Genomic DNA, 23,202 nt, shown 5'->3' with positions numbered 1-23,202 from the left:
TTGCACTATTATAGTAGCATATGGGGCCAGGAGGTAGCTTTAAAACTCTGATGGTTGTTTTAATAATATTAAATATTTTTAAATTATACATTTTAAATGAACAGTGCAAATTTCATGTTATGGTTATCCATGAGGTGGGTGATTCAATGGGTGATTGGTTGGCAGGACTCAGGGTGGTGTCATTGGCACAATCTTTAGAGGTAAATCACTCTTGTGTGACAGGATAGGAGTTTTACACTTCACTCAATGTGTCACACAAGAGTTCCTCTACTGGGCTGATGAATGCTGCACTTTTAATAGTTGTTGAATTACTGTCATGTGACACCTCCCCTAGATAAGACTCAGCTCAAAGCCATCCAAGTTGCTCATTTTCAAAAGCAAGCTGGGATTTATGTAAATGCTGCAAACTTCTGGGCCTGAGGTGGCAGAAGGACAAGAGCCCCTTCTTTCTTAATCTTACCACAGTTTTTTTAATTTCTTATGCTTGTCTATCAATTATCAACTCTGAAGGTCATTTTTAATTTGTGTTATATTGATGAGAGGTGGTGCTCCGTGGCAATAGAGTGAAAGGAGGGGCAACAAAATGTTGTAGGGAGTTTGCAAATCGGTAATCCACTGGTGACTGAATAGTCAAAGGAGGGGGGGAGCTCTCATGGCCACCATGTAGAACAAAGGCAGAGAAGAGGTCAGTATGTCAGGTACTAACACAGCCTCACAGTTTAGGTTCTTCTCAGTAGCAGGACCAGCAAGAAGTGCTGAGATAAATGTCCATGCATGGAGACGTCAAGCAGCTGGCCAACCGACTAGTGAAGCTCTCCACATGGAGGAGTGTTCTAATACAGGCCTGGCCAACCTGTGACTCTCCAGGTGTTCTGAAACTACAACTCCCATCATGCCCTGCAAGCTATTAGCTGGCTAGCTAATAGCTACACCTGTAGAGCCACAGATTGGTCAGGCCTGTTCTAATATGATTATTTTGTAAATCTTTATAATTAAAGCATTTTTAACTTGAGTAAAGATACTGCACTCTGCCACATTATTGTGTCTAGAGATGTTTCTGTGCTCTGACATGGCGTTCATTTGGATGTCATTTATTTGTATCATAAGACACTCTCACAGTGCTCAGTGCTTGTTTAATATGTTGGCACTTTATAATCAAAGGATAAAAATAAGAATAATATCTTACTGATTACCTTTTAACAATTCATGTATTACACAATAAGATATACAGATGAATACAAACTACAAAGGCCAAGGATACCTATTATGTTTTTTATAATCATAATCTAAACTGCACTAGATGAATTAAGGCTAGTTATTGATTCTTTGTTGCTATGAATTACTATAGTTAGCAATTTTGTAGTGTCCTAATTCAAACAAGTTTCAGCAAAGTAACAACCGCCCAACCTGGAAAATATCCTTAACTTGCAATTTATTTTCCTGAAAATATCATCAGCATCTAAATATTGCCAAGATTTCTGACTATATCTATGACATATGTATATTTTTGTGAATATCCTCCTTTATATCTAACTCACATGCTGAAGGCCAGTGCTGTAGGGCCTGCATTGAAAAGATTAAACTCTTTGCCATACCCTTAAAATAAATCACTTTATTGCCTTCTCGCTATCCTTCAATGACTAGATATCCATTCAACTGTTTCCCCTTGAGTACAGTGCACAAAATAACTAAAAATAAAATAGAAAAATAAATCCTGAGGAAAACCTAAGGCCCACCAGTGAATTCTGCTCCCTGTTGCCATGGGAACCACATATATATATAAGAGAAGCAAGGCGATGGGTCGTTTGAAGCTTACCTTTAGCCATTTTATTGAGTACCATGTCAATCAGGATATAAGTTCCGCTTCTCCCTGCACCATCACTGTGAATAATAAGAGAATTCTGTTAGCATTCCCCTGCTGAAAGGGAAAAAAAAAAGTCAAGGGGTGTTGCTCTCCTATTAATTTTATTGTTAATGTAATATGGGTGAAGTTAAATGGAAGGAGATTTAAAAGAAGGGGTGGGCACATGAAGCATAAAAACACAAAAGCTTTTAATCAATACAAGCTGTTCAACTGGGATTAACTATTGTTCCATGTAGCTAGTTTCTGCAACAAAAAGGGGGGAAAAAAATCATAAAAAGGTAGTTTGCCCAAAGAAACAAGGTTACAATGTGGGTAAATAAGCAAACTACAAAAGAAAAAGCAATAAAATACAATTAAGGTTATAAAGGCAACAATAGAAGGTCTTCTGTAGGAATTAATTCCTTTCACTTGTGAATTGAGACACTGTGCAGGGTGTACGTGCCCTCGGGGGGGATTAATGCAAAAGAAGTAGAAGCAAAGTTCTATATTTAAAGCTGTTGTTTGAGCATGGAATATGATTATAGAAAGCTAAGATAAAATTGTGCTTCCATACTTTAAAAAGGCACAGAATTAGCAAAGTAATACCAAATGATTATGAAATTACACGATAATTTAGTTTGGTTTTTTTTACTATTCTTTACTATTTTTTTTACTATTTTTTACTATTATATGCATTTCTGAAGGTGATGTAAAATAACATTTAAAACAATGATAACTTGCTGCTTATAAAATAACTATTAGGATAGGAGATAGACTCTCCTATCCTAAAAGTATTATGATCCCAATTTAGCGGTGGTTCCTGGGAACTGGAGTGCTAAGGTGGTGCAGCTGGTTAACAAATCTTCTGAAACTCTATCTAATTGCTGTTGGGTGCGCTCAGTACTGTCAGTTTGGCAAACTACTTTGAAATGATTATTATAATAATAGATTGTGAATGAATATATATATGTTCTAGATAGTAGTAGGTGCAAATCATGCCCAACCAGAGACAAACAGTCCTCCGCTTCATATTTACCCAATGACGCTATACGGCAGATATATTTTGATTCATAATTGCAAAATTGCAATAATAGACTGGCAGATCATCATCATCTGTTCAGATGATGAGCTGCTCAGGGAATAATACTTACCTGCAATGAACTATTACAGGACAGGATCGACCCTTGTAACACTTGTTAACTTTCCTACGATAAAGAAGACAAAAACATTGTCAGCACTGTGCAATCTCTAGTAAATAAACGTTTCTGCAACTAGACTCAGAACAAGTAGTATGAACATTTTAAATTCAATTTGCAACAGTGCCTTGTATAATATTAATAGAATTATGGACAACTGGCAGTTACTTCTTGTGGAACACACACGATGGTTATGTTATAAAGATACTCTAATAAACACATCTTATTACAAATAATAAGGTGTTTTGAAACTATTGTCTACAGAACAAGATAGAACACATCGTCAGAGGAAATTTAAATGAAACCAGGAAGGACAATCTTTAATTGTTATGTACTCGGGTGACTGTACTGATCATTTTTTAACACAGTCTTTAGTATAAAATATAATACTCGTTTGCAAATTTTACAGATTTAAGCATTAAAAATGATCACACATATATTACAACAACATTATTTTCACACATATTTTAAAATACCTAAAATATTTTCAGCATTTCCATATACATACTGTATATTTTTATTTATATATCCCAACAGCTTGGTTCAATCTATCCTTGGATCTTTATTTGTTTTCTTACAACATGCTACATCTATTCTGTCTTATTTATTCCTCTTGTGACAACCCATTTAGTTTTGCTTTGGCTACAGTTCGGAAAATACGATGTGCTGCGCCCTGCTCTACTTTATAACTGGACAGAAAGTAATATAGATGACAACAATTGTTTTGTGTGACATAAGTAAAAAAAAAAATATTAAAAATACAATTGATTTCTGCAGGATTTTTTTTGAAAGAGAAAATATTATTCTTTTTACCCTTTAAGTCATTTTGATATTTTATATGATTGTGTTGGTTGTTCCGTATATGCTTTTACCCAACATCAAACAAAAGCCCTTCATGAAAGGATAATAATTATATTTGACAAACTGACTCTTTCTGTATTTTTTTTGCAACAACAGTCCATCAGTGAGCAGTCTTTGTGGAGAAAAGAATGTATCAGTAGATTTGTAGTTATCTCACACAAATCGGTTTCCCAGACTTTTTGTATTTTGTGTGTGTGTTTGTGTGAAGGAACAATAGCCATACTAATTTATCAGTAACAAAAAATAATGCTTTGTGCCTGATGTATAGCAGAAACGCCTGGTCTAAGCCTACACAGATGAACAGATTTGGAACACACAGAACTAGATCTGCTTTATGGTGTGGAGTAGAAAGGATATAAAATGTGTTTGACTGTTCCATGATTGATATGCCAGTGTTGGACTAACGTTCTAGGCCCATTGTGCAGTAGGATGGATTTTAATAAGTTTCCTATCATGATATTTTCAATTAGGAATTCTAAGGGGTATATTTACTAAACTGCGGTTTTGAAAAAGTGGGGATGTTGCCGATAGCAACCAATCAGATTCTAGTTATCATTTATTTAGTACATTCTACAATATGATAGCTAGAATCTGATTGGTTGCTATAGGCAACATCTCCACTTTTTCAAACCCACAGTTTAGTAAATATACCCCTAAGAGTTATTTTATCTAAACTGAGTACACAGACAACCTGTGCATTGTAGACTTCATAATTGTATCGGATATGCATTGGATACCATTGTGTTGTGTCGTTGCAAGACACAAAAAAAGAATTATTGCAAGTAATGTCTGACAATGTAAACTGTGGCAGGTTCTGGTGATGTTGTGCCTGTCTCAGACATGTATTAAATGCAAATGTACCAGTGAACATAAATATGTTACAGAAAAACAACTAGATAGAAATGTGTATAATTTGACTTGTTAAAAAAAAATAACAAAAACGCAAGCAAAAATATTATTTTAAGCCAATGGAAAACAATCTAACTCACAGTTCTATAATGCAGTTGTTATGCGATTTATTGGGTATTTGAACAATAAAAAGTGAATTATTGCTATAAAATATATATAAGGCCATTTCATAATAAACCTAAAACAACGATCAAGGATTCTTTCTTGTTGTATTCCTAGCACTAGCCCTATGGGTTGATATTCTTCTGCTTTTCTGTTGATAGTGAAAAATGTCCCTTTGAATTAAATATATTTTCTAAACAGCATCTAAACTGTATGGAGAATGCTCAACTATGATCACGGTTTCTGCCAAAAGTAAAAGTCTAGTTCATCCTGTTGGCCAAACCTATTGACAGAATGAATTTGCCAAAAGTTGGGCAGACAATGGATATGGTCAGTCAATATGGAAATTCAAGGTGTGCGGTAACATGGAGATGAAAACTGTTTAGTAACGGTACTCCCTAAATTGGTTTTACCATCTGACTACTAAAAAAGTAAAACATTTTTCAAATACTCTGTGTATTCTTGAGATGCGTCATATTATACATATTATAAATATTCTGATCGTAAAGCACTTTCTGAGCATTCTACTTATAAACCACTTTCTGAGCATGGTGTGATTATAAACCACTGTCTCAACTTTCTAATTTTAAACCCCTTCTGAGCATTCTGATTATAAAGCACTTTCTGAGCTTTCTGATTTAAATCCCTTTTGAGCATTCTGATTATAAACCACTTCCTCCGCATTCTATTGATAAATCACTTGCCGACAAGAAATTTTTACTATCCATGCCATCTTCATCTTTGCCACTATTAGCTTGCTTACTTTTGGCATTGCAATCTAATTTTGCAGAGTAGCTTGCCATCAGCAGGATATAATTTTGCAATTCTCAAACAAATGTATGTATTTGGGGGTTTTAAAATAGATTTATCTTAAACAGCTTGGTTCCAGTCTTCATAAATGCACATAGTTAGCACACTCATACAACCATGCTGATATATCATAATTATTAGACTTATCTCCTTTCACAAGGCAGAAGGTAACCCAAATCTGAGTCTACTAGTACATTTCTTTTTGCTAGCCTGACAGTTTGACACCACAACTACAGATGTCATATCTCATCATATTCGTTGGCAGTCGTTTTCATAGAACAGTAGTAATAAAAAAAGGAACCAATCGCGATTTTAAGTATGACATCTTATTGATAATACTAAACTTGATGCAGCAGCAGAATCTCGGGCCTCCGTAGGGTTATGATTCCGTGAATTTCACATTTCCAATTAATTAGTCCCATGTCTCCAGAACCTAAGACACTTGTTAGTGTTTTATTTTTATTTTATTATTAATAACCTTGTCAGTAGGAATATTATACTATCCGGTGTATGTAATGGGCCCCAAGTGACTACAAGAATTTTAACATTTAGCTCAAACTTTATTGGTTTGACAGCTCAAATCAAAATAAAGACTTAAGTAAATTGAACCTTCCAACCCAATGATTTAAATTAGTCCATGGAATTAAATCGGGGGATCTCTAGGAATTACTAATCTTAAAAATTATTACAGACAAATAATGAGCAGCATAAGTACAGATTTTCCTTATTATTGTACTTTCTATTATGGGAATATCCCACCAAATCTATGTTTGCTTTATTAGAATTAATGTAGATTTGAAACTTCGTATTGAGATCAGCCAAGCACTACATAAAGGGGTTTTTCACCACTGACAGTTACTGGTTTATAAATACACTTCTGCAACCTTTACTAAATATATTTATGTATTTTTCTGGCTTTATGCTGAGTTTTTAACCAAAGCTTTTCCATCATCTAGGCAGAGTAGCATCTTTCTATGTCCGTGAGTACGACACTGCTCTGTGACCACAATTATACACAAACTTGAACAGATGCTGAACAGAGCTGAGCTACATCGTATCTATGGATGATGGAAAGGCTTGTACCTTTTCTGGATGATAAAAAGGTCTTGGTGAAAAGCACAGATGAAAGTCAAAAAACTAAAGCAATGTATTTAGTAAAATTAGCAGACCACAAGCACAAACTAAGTTATTTGAAGGTGAAAAATAAAATAATTTCAACATACATTTCAATATAGCAAAACGTGTACATATTCTTAAACAAAACACATTATAAACACAGACAAATTTAAGAAAATATTGACTTAATACAAAAGTGAATGGTAATACAACATTGCATTTTTATAAAGTTGCCACAATTACTTTTTTGATAAAATCAAGCAATCATGGGCAATGATTTAAACATACAGAATGTACAGCGTGAATCTAGGCTGATGCAATGGCAAGCGTTTAAACCAGGAAAATGGCTAATTGCATCAGCCTAAATAAATCTATAACCAAGCATTTCGTTCTGTCAGTATGAAATTATAACCACAAGCCGGCCTTTCACTGCAGTACGTTTTATTAATGTGTAGACACACACAAGAGAGAGAAAGAGAGAGAGAATGATTAGTGATACAAACCAAACCCTTGGTTGAATGAATGAAAAGAAACTTGTCATGCAAACCGTCAGCAAGCAAAGGTCAAAGGTCGTTAGAGGCACAGAAAAGGGGCTTCCATATTGTCCCCGCAGCAGAGTGACAGTTTCCAATGATCACTTTTGTGACTATGCAACTGGGCTCATATTACTAGCTGCAACATCACAAAAATGACACTGGCAACTGCTAATTAGCTGGCAAAATAAGAATTTAACCGTTTTCAAAGTGAGCGATTGTTAGTAAATGCCAATGCGTGTACAGCAAGAGAAATAAAATAAAATGTTGATTTCTTTACGTGTTATCCTAAGGTGATGAAAAGTGATCTTAGCTCTTAGCATATTTGCTTTGCGCACATAGGTAGGGAACAAGTTATTAAAACTGGTCAATATTAGCTTGGTTTAACTGCACAAAGCAGCTGCTAAGGTGACCTTTGTTGTGAGGTTTCTATATAACTTACACACATAGACAAATTCTTCTTCTTAATCATACACAATTAGCATAACATAGGAATAAAAAGCAGATTTCACTAGTAATAAAATGTAAAAGATAAGGAAATACAAATATACAAAAAAAAAATCTTTTCATCAATGCCAAACCTCTGTAAAAACACCAACATATGTTAAGCAATTTGCTTTATTCAGAAATTGGCAGTGTGCATGTGGCCTACATCTTAAATGTCATTTACAAAAATGTTTTCAGATTTATTTTTTTTAACTGAAATTAAAGCAAGACCATATGCGAAGAAATAAAATATATATTTAGGTTAATTATAAAGTTAATAAAGTCCAATCAAATTAACTCCTAGCAGTAAAGAACTGAATTATTAACTGTGAAATTGGGGTCAAACCACACTAAGAAAACCAAAGGCTTTATTATTCATAAATAATATTAATGATCAAAGCCAACGTATATTGACATTATTAGGGCAATTATCTCAGTAGTTAAGATATGCCTCATTTAATACACCAATATTGTTAAGCCCCGTTTGGAATACAGGGAAAAAAGTATAATACAGAATAAACAATGAAATCTCTTCAACAGACGTTTACTATAAGTAATTGGGTGTGCAGGTAACCTTAAAAAAAAAGGTGCTGTAACCTATAACAAAAAATCAGTCAATTTTCTAATAAACTTTACAAAATAATTGTAGATTTTTTGCTATGGTTACAACAACTTATTTACACAGTTACCTCTACACCATACATGACAACCACTGAGTGGTTGATGCCCCAAAAAGATCTACTCATAAAGATAAATACATTCATAGAACATTTGTAACTGCTTTCTACTAATTGACAAGGACCCACATCATTTCTGGGATACAACAAAAAGGTCCAACACAAAAAAGGCAAAGAGAAACACACAAAAAATACAAAGAAAACACAAGGAATTCCACAAATAACACAGACAATGTTAAAAAAAAATGCAATAGCTTTCCTGTGCGTTTTCTAAAAATGCTTCTGTACCTGAGTCCGAAAGCGCGTGAATTGCAGAAGAGAACACATGTGAACCATTTGCTTTACATTAAGCCACCAATCTCACAAGGGCTTATTCGGTAAACTAACGTAAGGAGAGCAAAACATAAAAAAGGAGTAACTTTGCACCTGGGCAAAACCATGTTGCACTGGAGGAGGAGGTAAATTTAAAATGTGGGGCCAGATATATAGTTGGGGTGGAGCATGTCCTAGATCAACATTAAATTTCGGTGTAAAAATAAAGCTATCAAGTATTTGTGTGCTACATGATAAAGCAGCCAGTACTTAATTTATGTACAAAATAATAAACTAATTTGCACCCCATGTATTGTTACATGGTTTGTCCCGAAACAAACTTACTCCATTTTTTCTGCCTTTTCTCCTTAATGACTCCGGCCCTTTGTGTAATCCATATGCACAATTAAATACTTGCAGTAGTCTGACTACATTGATATATGATCGTTTGCTATGGTTATAGCACATCATTGCTGTTTTATATATATATATATATATATATATATATATATATATATATATATATATGTCTATTACATTAGTCCCATTTAGATTGCATGAGCATTGATATGAACCTATGTCCATTTAGACAACAAATCCAGAACTCTGTGAAAATAAGCACAGTCTTGCAGAACTGGATCATATGGGAGCCATAACAAGACAACTTTTCTAGCCAAAGCTGATATTCTATTTCCTGGCACATATAGATATTACTGTAACAAAGCACACATTATTGAGCCATCCTTGCTGATTCTCAGAGTCAGAGCAGTGATGCTGTGTATATCGTACAGAATTGTCGCAGTAACCCTTTTCTGTTGAGGACTAGATACATATTACCTGTAGATTAGCTGCCAGCAAATTAAATATCTATTTACATGAGTTGTTGGCCAACCTTCATATAACTTTGATTTATTGGCTTGTACATACCCAACTTCAACATTTACCATATACATTGCTTTAACTTCCTGGCTTCCTGTAGGGATTTTTGAACCACATCTTTATATAATGAAGCAAAGTTGTGCACTGGCCACAATTACAACCAGAGTGTATTTTTGTGCAGTATCAGGGCAACGAAAATACACAACTCTATTTAAATATGTAAATACTTGGCCGAAAAACACAGAAGAAAGATAGAAAGACAACTCAATAAAAGTTGGAGGATGGTGCTATAGAGTCAAAGGGGTATATTTACAAAACTGCGGGTTTGAAAAAGTGTAGATGTTTCCTATAGCAACTAATCAGATTCCAGCTGTCATTTTGTTGAATGTACTAAATAAATGATAACTAGAATTTGATTGGTTGCTATAGGCAACATCTCCACTTTTACAAACCCACAGTTTAGTAAATCTAGCCCAAAGTAATGTGAATAGCACGTGGCTGCCAAACTGCACTCAAAGGAAAACTATAAAAAAGAATGAAAAAAAAATGTTTGTACACCAAATGTAAAGGAAATTTATAAAAACAATTATACTTGAGAACATGCAGCATACTCACAAATTATAACCACTGCAGAAATTTGACATTTGATTCCTTTTCCAGCAAAAAAACACATGCTATTTTTTCAACTTGGACATATGAAATTAACATGAAAATGTAATTTAAGAAAGAAAGCCAGAGGAGGCAGCCATTGTATTGTCTTAACCAATATTTGGTCTATCAATTCACTAGTGGTATAAGGCACTCCTAGTTCATATGAATTAAATAAAATAACCCACAACATCGCTGCTTCGACGACAGGTACACTATCGAGGTAACCATATGTACAATGAATTCAATTTCTTGTATTAGTCCAGTCCAAGTGTTGGGAAAATTTGACACTTAATCTACATCTCCCACAATTCGTAGAAAGCCACATGGAGCATAGAAGGTCAACATTAGCTAGAAGGCCTCAAGCTGCCCATATTGACACTACAGGATACAATCATAGCATGCTGTGCAATTGGAGCTTCAATTCTTGCTTCACATACTGTGGTTTTATGCATCCCCCAGAGAGGTCAGAGAAGAAAGGATTAATGTTATTGTTTTAACAATGACAGTCAGGCCACCTAGCACACAGGCAGATAAACCACAGAGAGCACCAGTGACAGAGGCAGGAACTGAACCAACCACCGTGCGCATCAGAGAGCAGTTCTTTAACCAATATGTCACATCTTCTCAAAAGCCTTTTACAATTCTGGCAAAATGACAATCCCAGAGACATTAAAGGTCAGCGCTCTTCCTATGTAACCCTTATTATTTCTGTGATGTGATTAGTAGAGACTGTTCGTAAAAGCCGGGCACAAAGCAGTAACCGCAGCTGATTATATGTCAACCACGCCGCTACACCATAATTATGTGTTTCCAGGTACCATTTAGAAAGTATGTGCATTATATAGAGAGGAGTTGAGCTCTTCCCTGTGTAACTTCTGAAGCTGCACAGTACAACATTTTCTATACATTTCTTCTTACGTGAAATTATTTGGCTAATTTCCTCTGTATGATACAATGTATAATTAAGCAATGCATACTGAGATATTTACAGCAGGTGAGTCATTTTCTGAACATTTCATTTGCTTTCAACACACACTTAGCGTGTACATTATCACTTCACTGTATATCTCTCTGTTTCATTATGGTACTGGTTATTTACAAATGAACAGCAACAATGTCGCTGCTTAATAGAAATACCCACTGGGACTGAGGACGGTTAAAGTAGGGATAAATGATTATACGTATACTGTTTATTAGAGCAGGGATGCACAACCTGTTGGTGGAATACAAAGTGGGTACTAGAACCCGATATTAGGACAATATATATATATATATATATATATATATATATATACACAGTATATTCTATTGGGAACTGCCCCATTGGGTCCCAGAATATTGGCAATCAACACAGGGTGAGCAACAATGACTCATGAGTATTGTAGTATTAAAAAATAATTATTGCCACTGCAAATACAGACTAATCAGTCATAATAAAACGCTTACAATTCTGAAAGTATATAATAAAAGTTATCAGGTGGATACAACATAAGTACCACAAACAAGCAAATAATAATGTTCTTTATGTAAAAAGCAAAAAACAACAACCAAAAAGGACATATAGGAAAAAAGTTTACTCTTATAGTGATCTCACTGCTGAATGATATTATTTATATTCATACATTTAGTTTCCATTCTCGGTAGCAAAGTGACAGGAATCTGAGGCGTGTATCTATTCTTATATATCATTTCTATTAAAATATTTTGGTTATATATTTTAGTTAATTTGTCACAATAGACTTATTTTCACATAGAATACTTGTCCATTAACAACAAATAACGTTAGATACAAATTTAGATGCCATCAATAAAAATGCTTTTACATTGCCATGGTATATGTGTGTTATCTATACAGTTTTGGTAGTAGAAAACCATAAAGTATAAATATTGTTTTCATTTCACAGTTGTCACCAGCCCTGGGTACATAAAGGTCTCTTCTACCGTCCATGTTTACATTTATTTTTATGGATTTTCTACTATATCCCTCATTGCAACTTGTATCACGTCTTGTTGTCAGTTTCTTCTTATTTATTAATATACCTAATAAACAAGACACATATAATTTACAATTTAGACAACTCTTATAAAATGAGTTGCTAGGAGAACGAATATGAAAAGGGACATAATAATATCTAACCCAAGAAAACCAAGCAAACACATGCCTCAAATCTGTCTGGATTTAGGAGTAGAAGGGTGGTATGTACCGTCCACTGCTGTTCTGCATAGGGTGCTTTAGGGGAACAGAGGGGAGGGGACTGGGGATAGCATTGGGGGCGTGGCCACAGACTTTGACATGTGATTGTGATCTATCCTTGTTCAGTGTCCCATTCCTTAAAAACCTGTGAGATATGCACACATATTACTGCAGTGAGTTATAATGATACACATAATAACACAATCAGTCCATGGTTGCTTCATGAATGGACACAAGAAGCCGTCAGCAACAAATGTGTACCTGCGAAAGTCTAGCAGTGAGCGCGTTGAAGCCGGCACGCCGTGGTCATTCCAGTTGAGGAAATTAAACTGGGTGACTGTGCGAGTTTCGTTAGTCTGTAGGTTTTTCAAATAGAAGCTCCTGACAAGAAAATCCTCACACCAGATATGCTCGGAGACGAGATTTACCTGGAGAGGAAACCAGGACACAAACTTAAGTACATTTCCAAACATCTGCTTGAAATTGCTTTACAAAAATCTGGCTTTTCTGGAGGATTGCACACCTGGCACACTCCTATCAGCTCCATGTTAATCAAAGTAATGGGGTTTATTTATAGAAGCGACTAAGCCACTACTGGAAAGTCAAGACATGCTCACAGACAAGTTCCACTTCACTCAATTCATATCAGCACCGAAGCACTTATCTTAATAACTATTCTGAAACATGATAAAGGAGAGAGTAGGAGAGAGAAGAACATTCACCATATGTTCAGCAGAGATGGTTTAACTTCATTCTAACATTATTTATAATAGTTCAGCAATCTCTCTCTCTCTCTCTCTCTCTCTCTCTCTCTCTCTATATATATATATATATAATTATATTATACCTACGGCTACAGATTACAGATATCAGATAAACTGAACCTTTGATTAGAACCCCCAAATGAAATTACAAGCCCTGGTGGATTCTTAGTTTTGGACAGAATCTTAACATTTTTATAATTATAAATATGTTATATATATATATATATATATATATATATATATATGTCTGTATGTATTACCCGTATTGTTTTATTAATGTTTGTTCCCAATTGTAAAGCGCTACGGAATTTGCTGGCGCTATATAAATAAATGTTGATGATTATGATGATGATGATTGGTCGATAGGGAAGGAATGGCAAATTTTAGCCTGGGGGCCAAGACTCGATTCAGCAGCCTATTAGGAACATATTAAAGGGAAAAAATGCAGGTGGTCCAGTGACCCAACCCAAGGTAGCCCACTATGGGACCAGCCGGGAGGACAGATGCCCCCGTGCCCCCCAGCCCAGATTGTCCCTGGTGGTTTAAGTGGAGATTTAGACATTTTCCTCTACTTTGGTGCTATTTGCCTAAAATATATAAAATAACATTTAAAGATACCCCAGTTTTCTCCCAAATAGCCCCTGCATCTATTTGGAACCAGTAAAAGTGCTTGTGCTATTCTAGAACATAATGACATCTTTTATTGTTTTCAGGTTGTCGGTCTGGGCTACAGGGAAGATTCCCAGCGCTGAAACTCCCCTTCCCCCGTTTTATGTTGGAATAATTTGGGATTTATTTTGCTGCTTTCCTCTCCCTTCCTTGAGAATAATTTACCCATCCTGTAAAGAGCAGGTTATTTATAGGTTCAGATTTTCCTTCAAGTGTACAATCCATACTATCTGTGCAAACATTTACACTTTTAACATATGTTTAACTTCTTTAACTGTTTGTAGGTAACATATGCACAGTACTACAGGTCCTACCTCGTAGATATGGTAGAGGTTGGAGCCTTCATCGGGCCAGTAGTGGTAGCACTGCTTGACTCCGTTCTCTGCCAGTGATGTCAACATCACGATTACTACACAGCCGTTTTCCCATACCATCTGCAGACAAAAGAGAGACACACCGTGGCCACACTGCAACCGCTTAATTACTGCATGACACGTGTAATTACAGCACTCAGACACACAATCAAAACTCATTCCATTCAGTGCAAATTCAAATTTCATTTTCATTAGACACTTTTCCTCTGCAGCTGCTTCCAAATCCCCAAGTACCCAAGCACAACGCAGCATTTAGAAAATAAGCGATTTAAATATTTTCTCTTTGTGGAAACTGCCAGCGAGAACAGAAGGCAAATACTAGAGAATCCAGGCTTTGCATTGCTTTTATATGGGGATTGTGTATTAATAAGTGGTGGGTAGGACGTCGCAGCCTTCTTGCCTAAATAAAGATTGATCGGGGAATAAAGGATAAGCTATTTTACTACAACAATATTACTTACACTGGTTCCTTGGTAATAAGAGTTCTACCGTTTTTTTACTGTGTGGAACTGTTCTATTACTATCTATAAATATCTCATTACATCTCTGCAAGGCGGGCAACATGGCAGCTAGCAATAAAAATAACACGCTTAAACATGCTCATGTTTTACTGAATATTTTTAGAAAAATAAAGTAAAAAAAATCCTCCTTTTAAACCCTTATATCTCTCCTTAAAAAATATTTATGATTCAAAATGTATGTAAATGTGTTTAACGCATTTCTGTCTTTTTAATGTGGTTTGCAAGCAAATCTGTGTTTCTTTATTGATTGTATTAATATGTGAATATTTTTTTCTACTGTTGGGAAAAATAATAAAACGAGAGGTACTCAATTAAAAGGAAATGTATAATATTAGAGCACAACTAAGCCTAAAATACAGATTTATCCCACAGGGAAAGTCTTTGTAAAATTTAGAAATATATGGGTGAAAGGCCCCCTACAATAGTAAAATAATTGAAATTGTACATTATCAGTGAACTATTGGATTCTCTCCTTTGCAATCTACAATTTCAACCCATAAGTGGCTTCCTGCAGTATATATTTGGTAGACTTACAGGAAGGGAATATGATCGACACAGAAAAAGAACTTCCCTCAAGATCAAAGATATCTACACTTTTAACATTTATACCATTTTGCTATATATTTGTAAATCATAGTTAAGGGTCTCTCTTACAACACAAATTACATTTTAGTTTTATTAGTTTTTCTGATTTTAATTCACACAACTACATTTTTTATAGGAAATATAGCTTTATTTTCCAGACTTTTTGATTTACATAATAGCATATTGTATTTTATTGTTTATAGTAGATGTATATCTACAATGTAGGAACTTATATTAAGGTTTTTTTTTTATTATCCAGACAGACTGGTCTATTTTCACTTACCTTGGATACAACACAGCTCACCTTTACCGTGTGCCTTGGATACAACTATATCCAGATCTGTGTCATATCCAAGGCTATCAAATCTAAAGAATCTAAATCTGTCTGGATTATATAACCTCTTGGTGAAAAACACAAATGAAAGCCAAAAAGATAAAGCAATGACTGACTAAAGATTGCTGGAGGTCATGTACAAACCAATTCATTAAAGTAGTCTGAAAATCCCCTATAAGAGAAACTGTTTTGCTGATAATGTTGCGTATATAAATGCTGCTTAGAAATGAAGAACCAATTTGTTTAAAGAAAAGCACATTATTTCCTATTTTCTATATAGGAGCTATATTAATTTACTAGATATTCAGCTTGTATGATATTTATTGGCTAACATAAAGACATACACATTAGCAACAAAAACAAAAACGGATGCACTGCATAAACTTAGAAATATAAAGTTATATAACAGACACAAACATCCATGTATCCAGCTGTCACAGGTCATTTATTATTAATTTCATGCTATTTCAGGTTGATGTTTTCAAACAGTTTTAGAAGAGCAAATTGTTCTAGAGATTAAGGTCTAAGACAACACTTTGCAAAGACCAAAACCCATTTAGAAACAAATATTTCCCATATTTCAGTGATGACTGCTATAAGTCAACCACCACAATACAATACTGTACAGCAGTAGGTATACCATCATTTAATGGCAAAATTTAAAAAGAGAGAATACAGAGTTCAGAAAATAAATAAATTATGTTTCAAATATTAAATTACCACGAATACATGTTGGCACGGGCGTAGAAACGATGATTTTCATGGGGGAAGCAAAAGGCCAAAGACTACTATAGGGCTTGGAGACCCTTTTTATCTTTTTATTTATACATTATTAAATAATTATTATTAATAGTAACTACCAATTAGTACAATGGCTGTTAGACAGATAAATTCAATTGTTCATCTTAAAAATTTACATTTTTCACAGTCAACCTAGTTTTTATTCAGATTTCTTTGACAGCCTAATCTCATTTGATTGGGAGTATTTTTAAATCTATAGTCACTGCCTCATTAGTTATGGTATGTGCTATAAATTCAAATTGCTCTCATGTGTGTTACTGAGTGCACAGCACAAAATTCAGGGTAAAAGCAAAGTTCATCATCAATACAGGTTATTTATTAAATGTTTATGAACGGAACACTTAGGGGCATATTTACTAAACTGCAGGTTTGAAAAAGTGGAGATGTTGCCTATAGCAACCAATCGGATTCTAGCTGTCATTTTGTAGAATGTACTAAATAAATGATAGCTAGAATCTGATTGGTTGCTATAGGCAACATCTCCACTTTTTCAAACCAGCAGTTTAGTAAACATACCCCTCAGAGTTTTTTAAATAAACAAATCAATCAGTCTGTATTAAATCTATACTAAGGCAATCTATATTAAAGAACGTTTGGTAGTTATACTAAGATAATCTATCATTTAAAAAAGTTTTACAAGTTTAGAACAGATACCATGACTTCAGAAAGTAGCATGAAATCTTTTGTGTAGAAGTTCATGGGGGGAAAAACCACAGTCTTTGCCCACCCAGCAGAAATCATGGGGGGGGGGGCAAAGACTGTCTTTGCCCCCCCCCCTCCCCTCTGGTTCCTACATGCATGTTGGCTTAAGAGACCTAAGGAAACCAAGACATGATGACATGATTGTCGGAGAACAATATCTTCCTATGTAGAGTAGATTTCCTGCCATTCCTGCCATTAAGTAAACAGCTTACAACTTACATGGCCAATGTACATACAATGTCAAACATGTCAAGTTCCATCAAAATATGGCAATACCTACTTATGTCTTTGTGAGTGTCACACATTCCACCCACTACTTTAAGTTATTGGCTTGTACACATTATTTCCCTTGCTTATTGGTTTACTGTCTTCCTCAAAAAAATGACTGAAGTTGTTTACAGTCTTAGCCCTTCCTATATTATAATTATTTTAAAATTGCTTTCACTTTACAGTGATGTATAACTCTTACATTGTAATAAAGTATTAATTGTAAAACTAAAATACATAATACATTTTAAAGCAAACATTTGTAAGTTAACTCTGTACCTGCCAGAAGTCAGCCACAGTTGCAGGAAGAGGTCCTTGAGTAGCAATATAGGCTGGATTCCTGGGGTCATGATCCATCTGTAAAAGGAATATTGATATCTCAGTTTAACTAATGATAAATGACATAAAGAACTGTAACATTGTAGATAATCTGCTGCATACAGAAATTCTCACAGCAACATAAACTCTTGTGATTACATTTGATTTATTTCCTTCAAACCAATGGGAAAAAGGTAAATTGTTTTATGCTGTTAGAATCCCTGCTGAAACGGTCTCCTCATCCTTTGACTGTATTGCAATTAGCATTTGGGAGGACAATGTACAATATAGAGACAGGAGACATATAATAAGGCAAATAAGTTAGTTTCTGGAATACATGATGCAGTGACATACAGATAATTTGTAAATCATTGTTAATGTAAGGGTACCCCTAGACATTTGTTTAAATTCATATATCTCAATGGAGACTTGCAAATAATTAAGTCATTTTTCTGATGCTTTCATGTTAAATAAAGGATATCCTAAAGTTGATATTTAAAACAATGGAGACTTGCAAATAATTAAGTAATTTTTGTGATGCTTTCTGCTTAAATAAAGGATATTCTAAAGCTTATCTTTAAAACATTTATTATATCAGGAGAATTGAGCAGCTCTGTAATAATGTTTTTGATAAAGATAACAAGTACCCTCCCTAGGACTTAGCTCTAAACTAGGGCCTGATGTAGAGTCGGACGCAAATCCTTCTGATCAGCGCAAAAGGCACTTTTACCCAAGGATCTGTCTCAGTTTACACTCCGACTGAGACAGATCTCCCCCTTGCACCTCTCTGCGCTTAGAGAGGTGGAACGGGGGAGATAGTGGGCGAGCCTAGCAATGTAAAGGCGTGTTCATATTCTTTACATGCTATTTTGAGTTGAAAGCAGCCTCAGGTAGGTCTCTAGGAGATGTATCTTTTGCGGGTGCTTTCAACTGGTGCAAGAGACCTTGGTGTATTAAAAAACAAAGTAAAAAAATGTTGGTTTTTTTTTTTTAAAAAAAGGCGTGCACTCCCTCCCAAACAGAATAACCAACCCTTGTGCTGTTTGGGGGTGAAAAGAACAATTTTTAATTGGTTTTTTTACATTATTTTTGTTTATTTAATTATATGCTTTACAGGGCGCTGAGCATGATTCACTTGCACGCTGGCCCATAAGGCAGATAAAGAGGCGTGTCTAAAGATTTGTGCCATTTTAAATACTGTGTAAATTACGGGATGCAATTTACACTTACAATTTCAGTGTTAATTGCGTCCGACTCTAAATGAGGCCCCTAGTCAGCAAAAAAACCTAAAGAATTGCCTGCTGTTTGATACATTTTAGAAACAGTTCTGCAGGGAAGCTGGTGAGTGAAAAAGGCATCTACACTCCAAGCATAATTTCTTAGTATAAACAATCAACAGGAGTACAAATAGTGACTATATGCACCCTTCCCCTCCCTCATTACAGTGCTGAATGAATGGAATGGTTGCTATGCACTGGCTTGTTTAGCAACCATCCGCAATGGACTCTGTCTGATGTAATTTCTTCTGTTTGTGACAGGTGGTTGGACAGAAGGGTGCTTAGATCGCATGTAACTTTTCTGTATGGATTGATGTGAAAAATAGGCAAAAAAACCCTTAACTGAAAGAGAAAATCAATTTAAATCAGTAGGAACCCTGAGAACTGTAACAAGGAGTATATACATGAATATGAATATGATTACATATTTTAATATGTTTATGCTTTTATTAATAAGGGGTCTATTTATGATTAGGAGAAAAGCCCTAGGTTTGAAAAAAAATTTACTTTTTTCCGTAGAGTTTTTCCTATTAATCAAAGCTGCCCTCTAAGTACAAGTACTGTCCTCCAATTGCTGCCGCCATCTCAGGATGGCAATCGGCAGGGATGCCCACAGGAAGAAATGCTTTATGATTAATTTTTCTGTTTAATTCCTAGTCTAGACTTCCAGTTTCATTGCGTATGTGCAAGCTGGCAAACTGGCTCACACAAGCGCCAAGGGAATCTGCACTGTCCTGGTGAGGATCCTCTTATCACTGTCAGGCAGTATCGCTGGGGAGCTGAGCATCGACCTTTTAATGATAACTTGAATGAAAGAAGATTTTCTATAGCTGTGATAGGCAGCAATGGGAAATCTTCATTAGATTTAGGATCTTATAAAAGGTAACATTTAAATGATACTTATCAACAACAATTTTCGCATTTACCCACAATAAGCTTTCTACATGTGGGGGCATATTCAATTAAGCACAAAGAGCCTCCAGAGCAGACCCAAAGGCACTCTGCGTTACTGGAACATCACGGATTTCCATTCACTCCCCCCCCCCCATGGGGTTGCAAAGGGAAATCTGCGATGTTGCGGTACCGTATTAGCATAAAAAAAATGCACAGCCGTGTGTAGCCTCAATGTTCATTCCCTAATTGAATGTGCCCCGCAGAATCTCCATTTCTAGAACACATATTGTAACAAGCACACTGAATCACAGGACTAAATTGCCTCCGTGGTAAGTTTTGTGCTTCCCGGAGAATATTCTGTATAACCTATCAGATAATACGTTCTCGCTGCTTGGAAAGCATTCTTGATTTATTCAGCAATAGAAATGATGTACTAGTATATACTTTACCTACTCTGCAATTTATGTACAAACAGAATAATTTTATGGTAAAATAAAGGTATGATTTTTTATTTCCTGGAGAAAATACAATATATATTTTTCATGCACATTCATACGAAATTGTCACTAGTATTTTTGGGCATTAAAGAGAACCTCTCCCCCCATGCTAGCCTCCACACCGAGTAGAGGTCCAGTGTGGGACTCTCTGTTATGACCCCTTCTCTCTTATCTTGCAATTGCTTGTTAAAGAGAAGCATAATGCTTTTTAATAATACATGTGCACTGAAAGCCGTACCTGGATGGATAAGGTGCGGCTGTAAGGGTGCCTGCAAGGTTCAAACAATGGTGACTTCTGCTTGTCTTCAAGTCATAATTACAAGGTGAGGGATAGGGTCAGAGGGGAGGAACCCACAACACCTCTACCCAGGGAAGGCAAGTAGTGCATATACTTCAAAGTAAGGGCAGTGCTCGTTTTAATATCCATCCTTTGTCTGTGTGATTTTACCATTTTGCAAAGTGATATTTATGAGTATGAGAATAATACAATTTTGCATTAACAAGGAATTAATTTACATTATTTTGTTTAAGTATTAAATACCATAAAGTACATGGAGATGAATGGGATGCATTGCTCCCTGCAATAGAGCATATTGCTATAGAAACAAACACATATCACATGCAAACATATAGTGGCCACTGGGTCTGAGCCATGTTTTTTACTGAATTGTCTCCAAATCACTTCCAGATCGTGGCACTTAAGCGGAATCAAAATGATTACTGTCATATTATACATGCCAACATTCCTGATGAGCAAAACAAATTAAGTCATGTCCCATCCACCCAAACCAAGTCCTGATAGTAAGGACATGCAGCATATATGATACAGTGCAGATTGTACCTTGGAATAATTAATCTAGCTCAACTTGTAGTCTACAAATCATCATCTATTAAGCTGTCAAAATGTGACTTTCTTGCTTTGATAGACAACAAATAATATCTATGTATCTCCATTGATTTTTTTTTCTGCAATTGACTGCATTATTTTCATTATCTGATAAATGTACAGCCCAACTGAACAACACAGACTGAACATTGCATTATAACCTCTGGAAGGCACAAACTGAATTTCCTAGTGTAAAGTTCTCCTGAACAATACACCAAGTACCACGAACATATGCTTTCTTGCATAAATGTCATTATGCTGTCATTTAAATTATATAAATAAATATGAGGCGCATCTAGTTTACGTAGCCAGTCATTCATGGTCTGGTACACAGCGAATGGCAAGAATCAATGCAGATTTCAGCAGTGTGGTCAGGGAGCTTAGCTATCTGCTACATCACAAACAGGTCACTCGTCTCCTTTTAACGCTAATCAGCTACTGTCACAAAACTGCAATCTGGAACGTGGCGAACATCATGATTTCAGAGCAGGGAAATATGCCATCTGCTTATAAATGCAAAATACAATTACAGCTAAACCATGAAGAGTCTGGAGGGTAGGGAAAACGTATAGTGTACCTGTGCACATCACTCAGGCATCAATTAACTAGGAACTAATGACATTATTAAGGCATGAGGCACTTGATAACGAATAATAAACTCACCATAAATACCCACTCACTAACAGCCTAACCATGATTATAAATAAAAGAATTAATAAATGAAATAATAAGTCATTGATTCAAACTTCAGATTGCTGTATTGTCTCAGAGAGATGAGAGAAACCCTCAAGCAACCAGAATAGCCTATAATTTATGTCTTAGAAGAGGACTACTTGTTTTATGGAAAAATGAGGAGTGGTCCAGATTAGGACAGTAGGGTCTAATGTCCCTGAGGATAGGTTGCTTGGGCCTCCTGTAATAGACAAAGTCTGCTATGATTAAGTCCTGAGTAAAGCAGCCAGATTGGGGATTCTGTTAATAGAAATGATGGTCTGTTGTGAAGCTGTAGGACCCACCTCCAACCCTTGTAGGACCTGCCACCTGAAAGTCTACCAGAAACATAGTCCAGCCTTGGTACTCCTTAAGACAAGAAGATTGTCCTCTCTGCTTATGCTATACCTCACTTTGGCGCCATGATCCCCATGTATATCTATTGGAAACATTGCATATAGACTGTCGTCATCCTATGTGCAGGCGGCCTTACGACACACTGGACTAAACTGATATTCCAAATTGATAATCCACATTAGGCTTTAGTTCATTTGGAGCACAAACCCCAATAGCAAATTTCTAAACCCAATCCCTAATCCTAAACCTAAATTTCTAAATGAACTACAATTCTTAGACCAAGCTCTAAACTTTAGGCCAAGTCTTATAAAGTGGATCCTATATGAATTTAGTGAAAACACGCTGATAACCAAATGTCTTAACCCCAAACTACCTAGAGTCATGGGCAGCACAGTGGCTTATTGGTTAGCACTTCTGCACCACAGCGCTGGAGTTATGATTCCAAACCATGTCCTCATCTGTGTGGAGTTTGTATGTTCTCCCGTGTTTGCGTGGGCTTCCTTCAGGTGCTCCAGTTTCCTCCCACACTCCAAAAATATGCTAGTAGGTTAATTGGCTTCTATTAAATTGACCTTAGCCTCTCTTTTGCTGTGTGTGCGTATGTTAGGGAATTTAGACTATAAGCTCTAATCGGACTGATGTGATTGAGTTCTCTGTACAGCGCTGCAGAATTAAT

The 23,202-nt window shown here is 35.6% G+C and overlaps 1 protein-coding gene across 1 annotated transcript in view; it reads right to left on the bottom strand.

Annotated features, from left to right (window-relative positions):
- The window catches only part of PTPRN2 (protein tyrosine phosphatase receptor type N2), a 733,183-nt gene that overhangs the window by 19,451 nt on the left and 690,530 nt on the right, over positions 1 to 23,202 (bottom strand). The window contains exons 17-21 of the mRNA XM_075212113.1: positions 17,866 to 17,943; positions 14,317 to 14,436; positions 12,831 to 12,997; positions 2,995 to 3,048; positions 1,817 to 1,881 (exon numbers count right to left, since the gene is read on the bottom strand). Of these exons, the coding sequence (XP_075068214.1) occupies positions 1,817 to 1,881; positions 2,995 to 3,048; positions 12,831 to 12,997; positions 14,317 to 14,436; positions 17,866 to 17,943 (484 nt within the window). The remainder of the gene's footprint in view (positions 1 to 1,816; positions 1,882 to 2,994; positions 3,049 to 12,830; positions 12,998 to 14,316; positions 14,437 to 17,865; positions 17,944 to 23,202) is intronic.

Source organism: Mixophyes fleayi, chromosome 5, assembly GCF_038048845.1.
Source record: "Mixophyes fleayi isolate aMixFle1 chromosome 5, aMixFle1.hap1, whole genome shotgun sequence".
Taxonomy (NCBI): domain Eukaryota; kingdom Metazoa; phylum Chordata; class Amphibia; order Anura; family Limnodynastidae; genus Mixophyes; species Mixophyes fleayi.
This window is presented reverse-complemented; position numbering and strand designations above follow the sequence as displayed.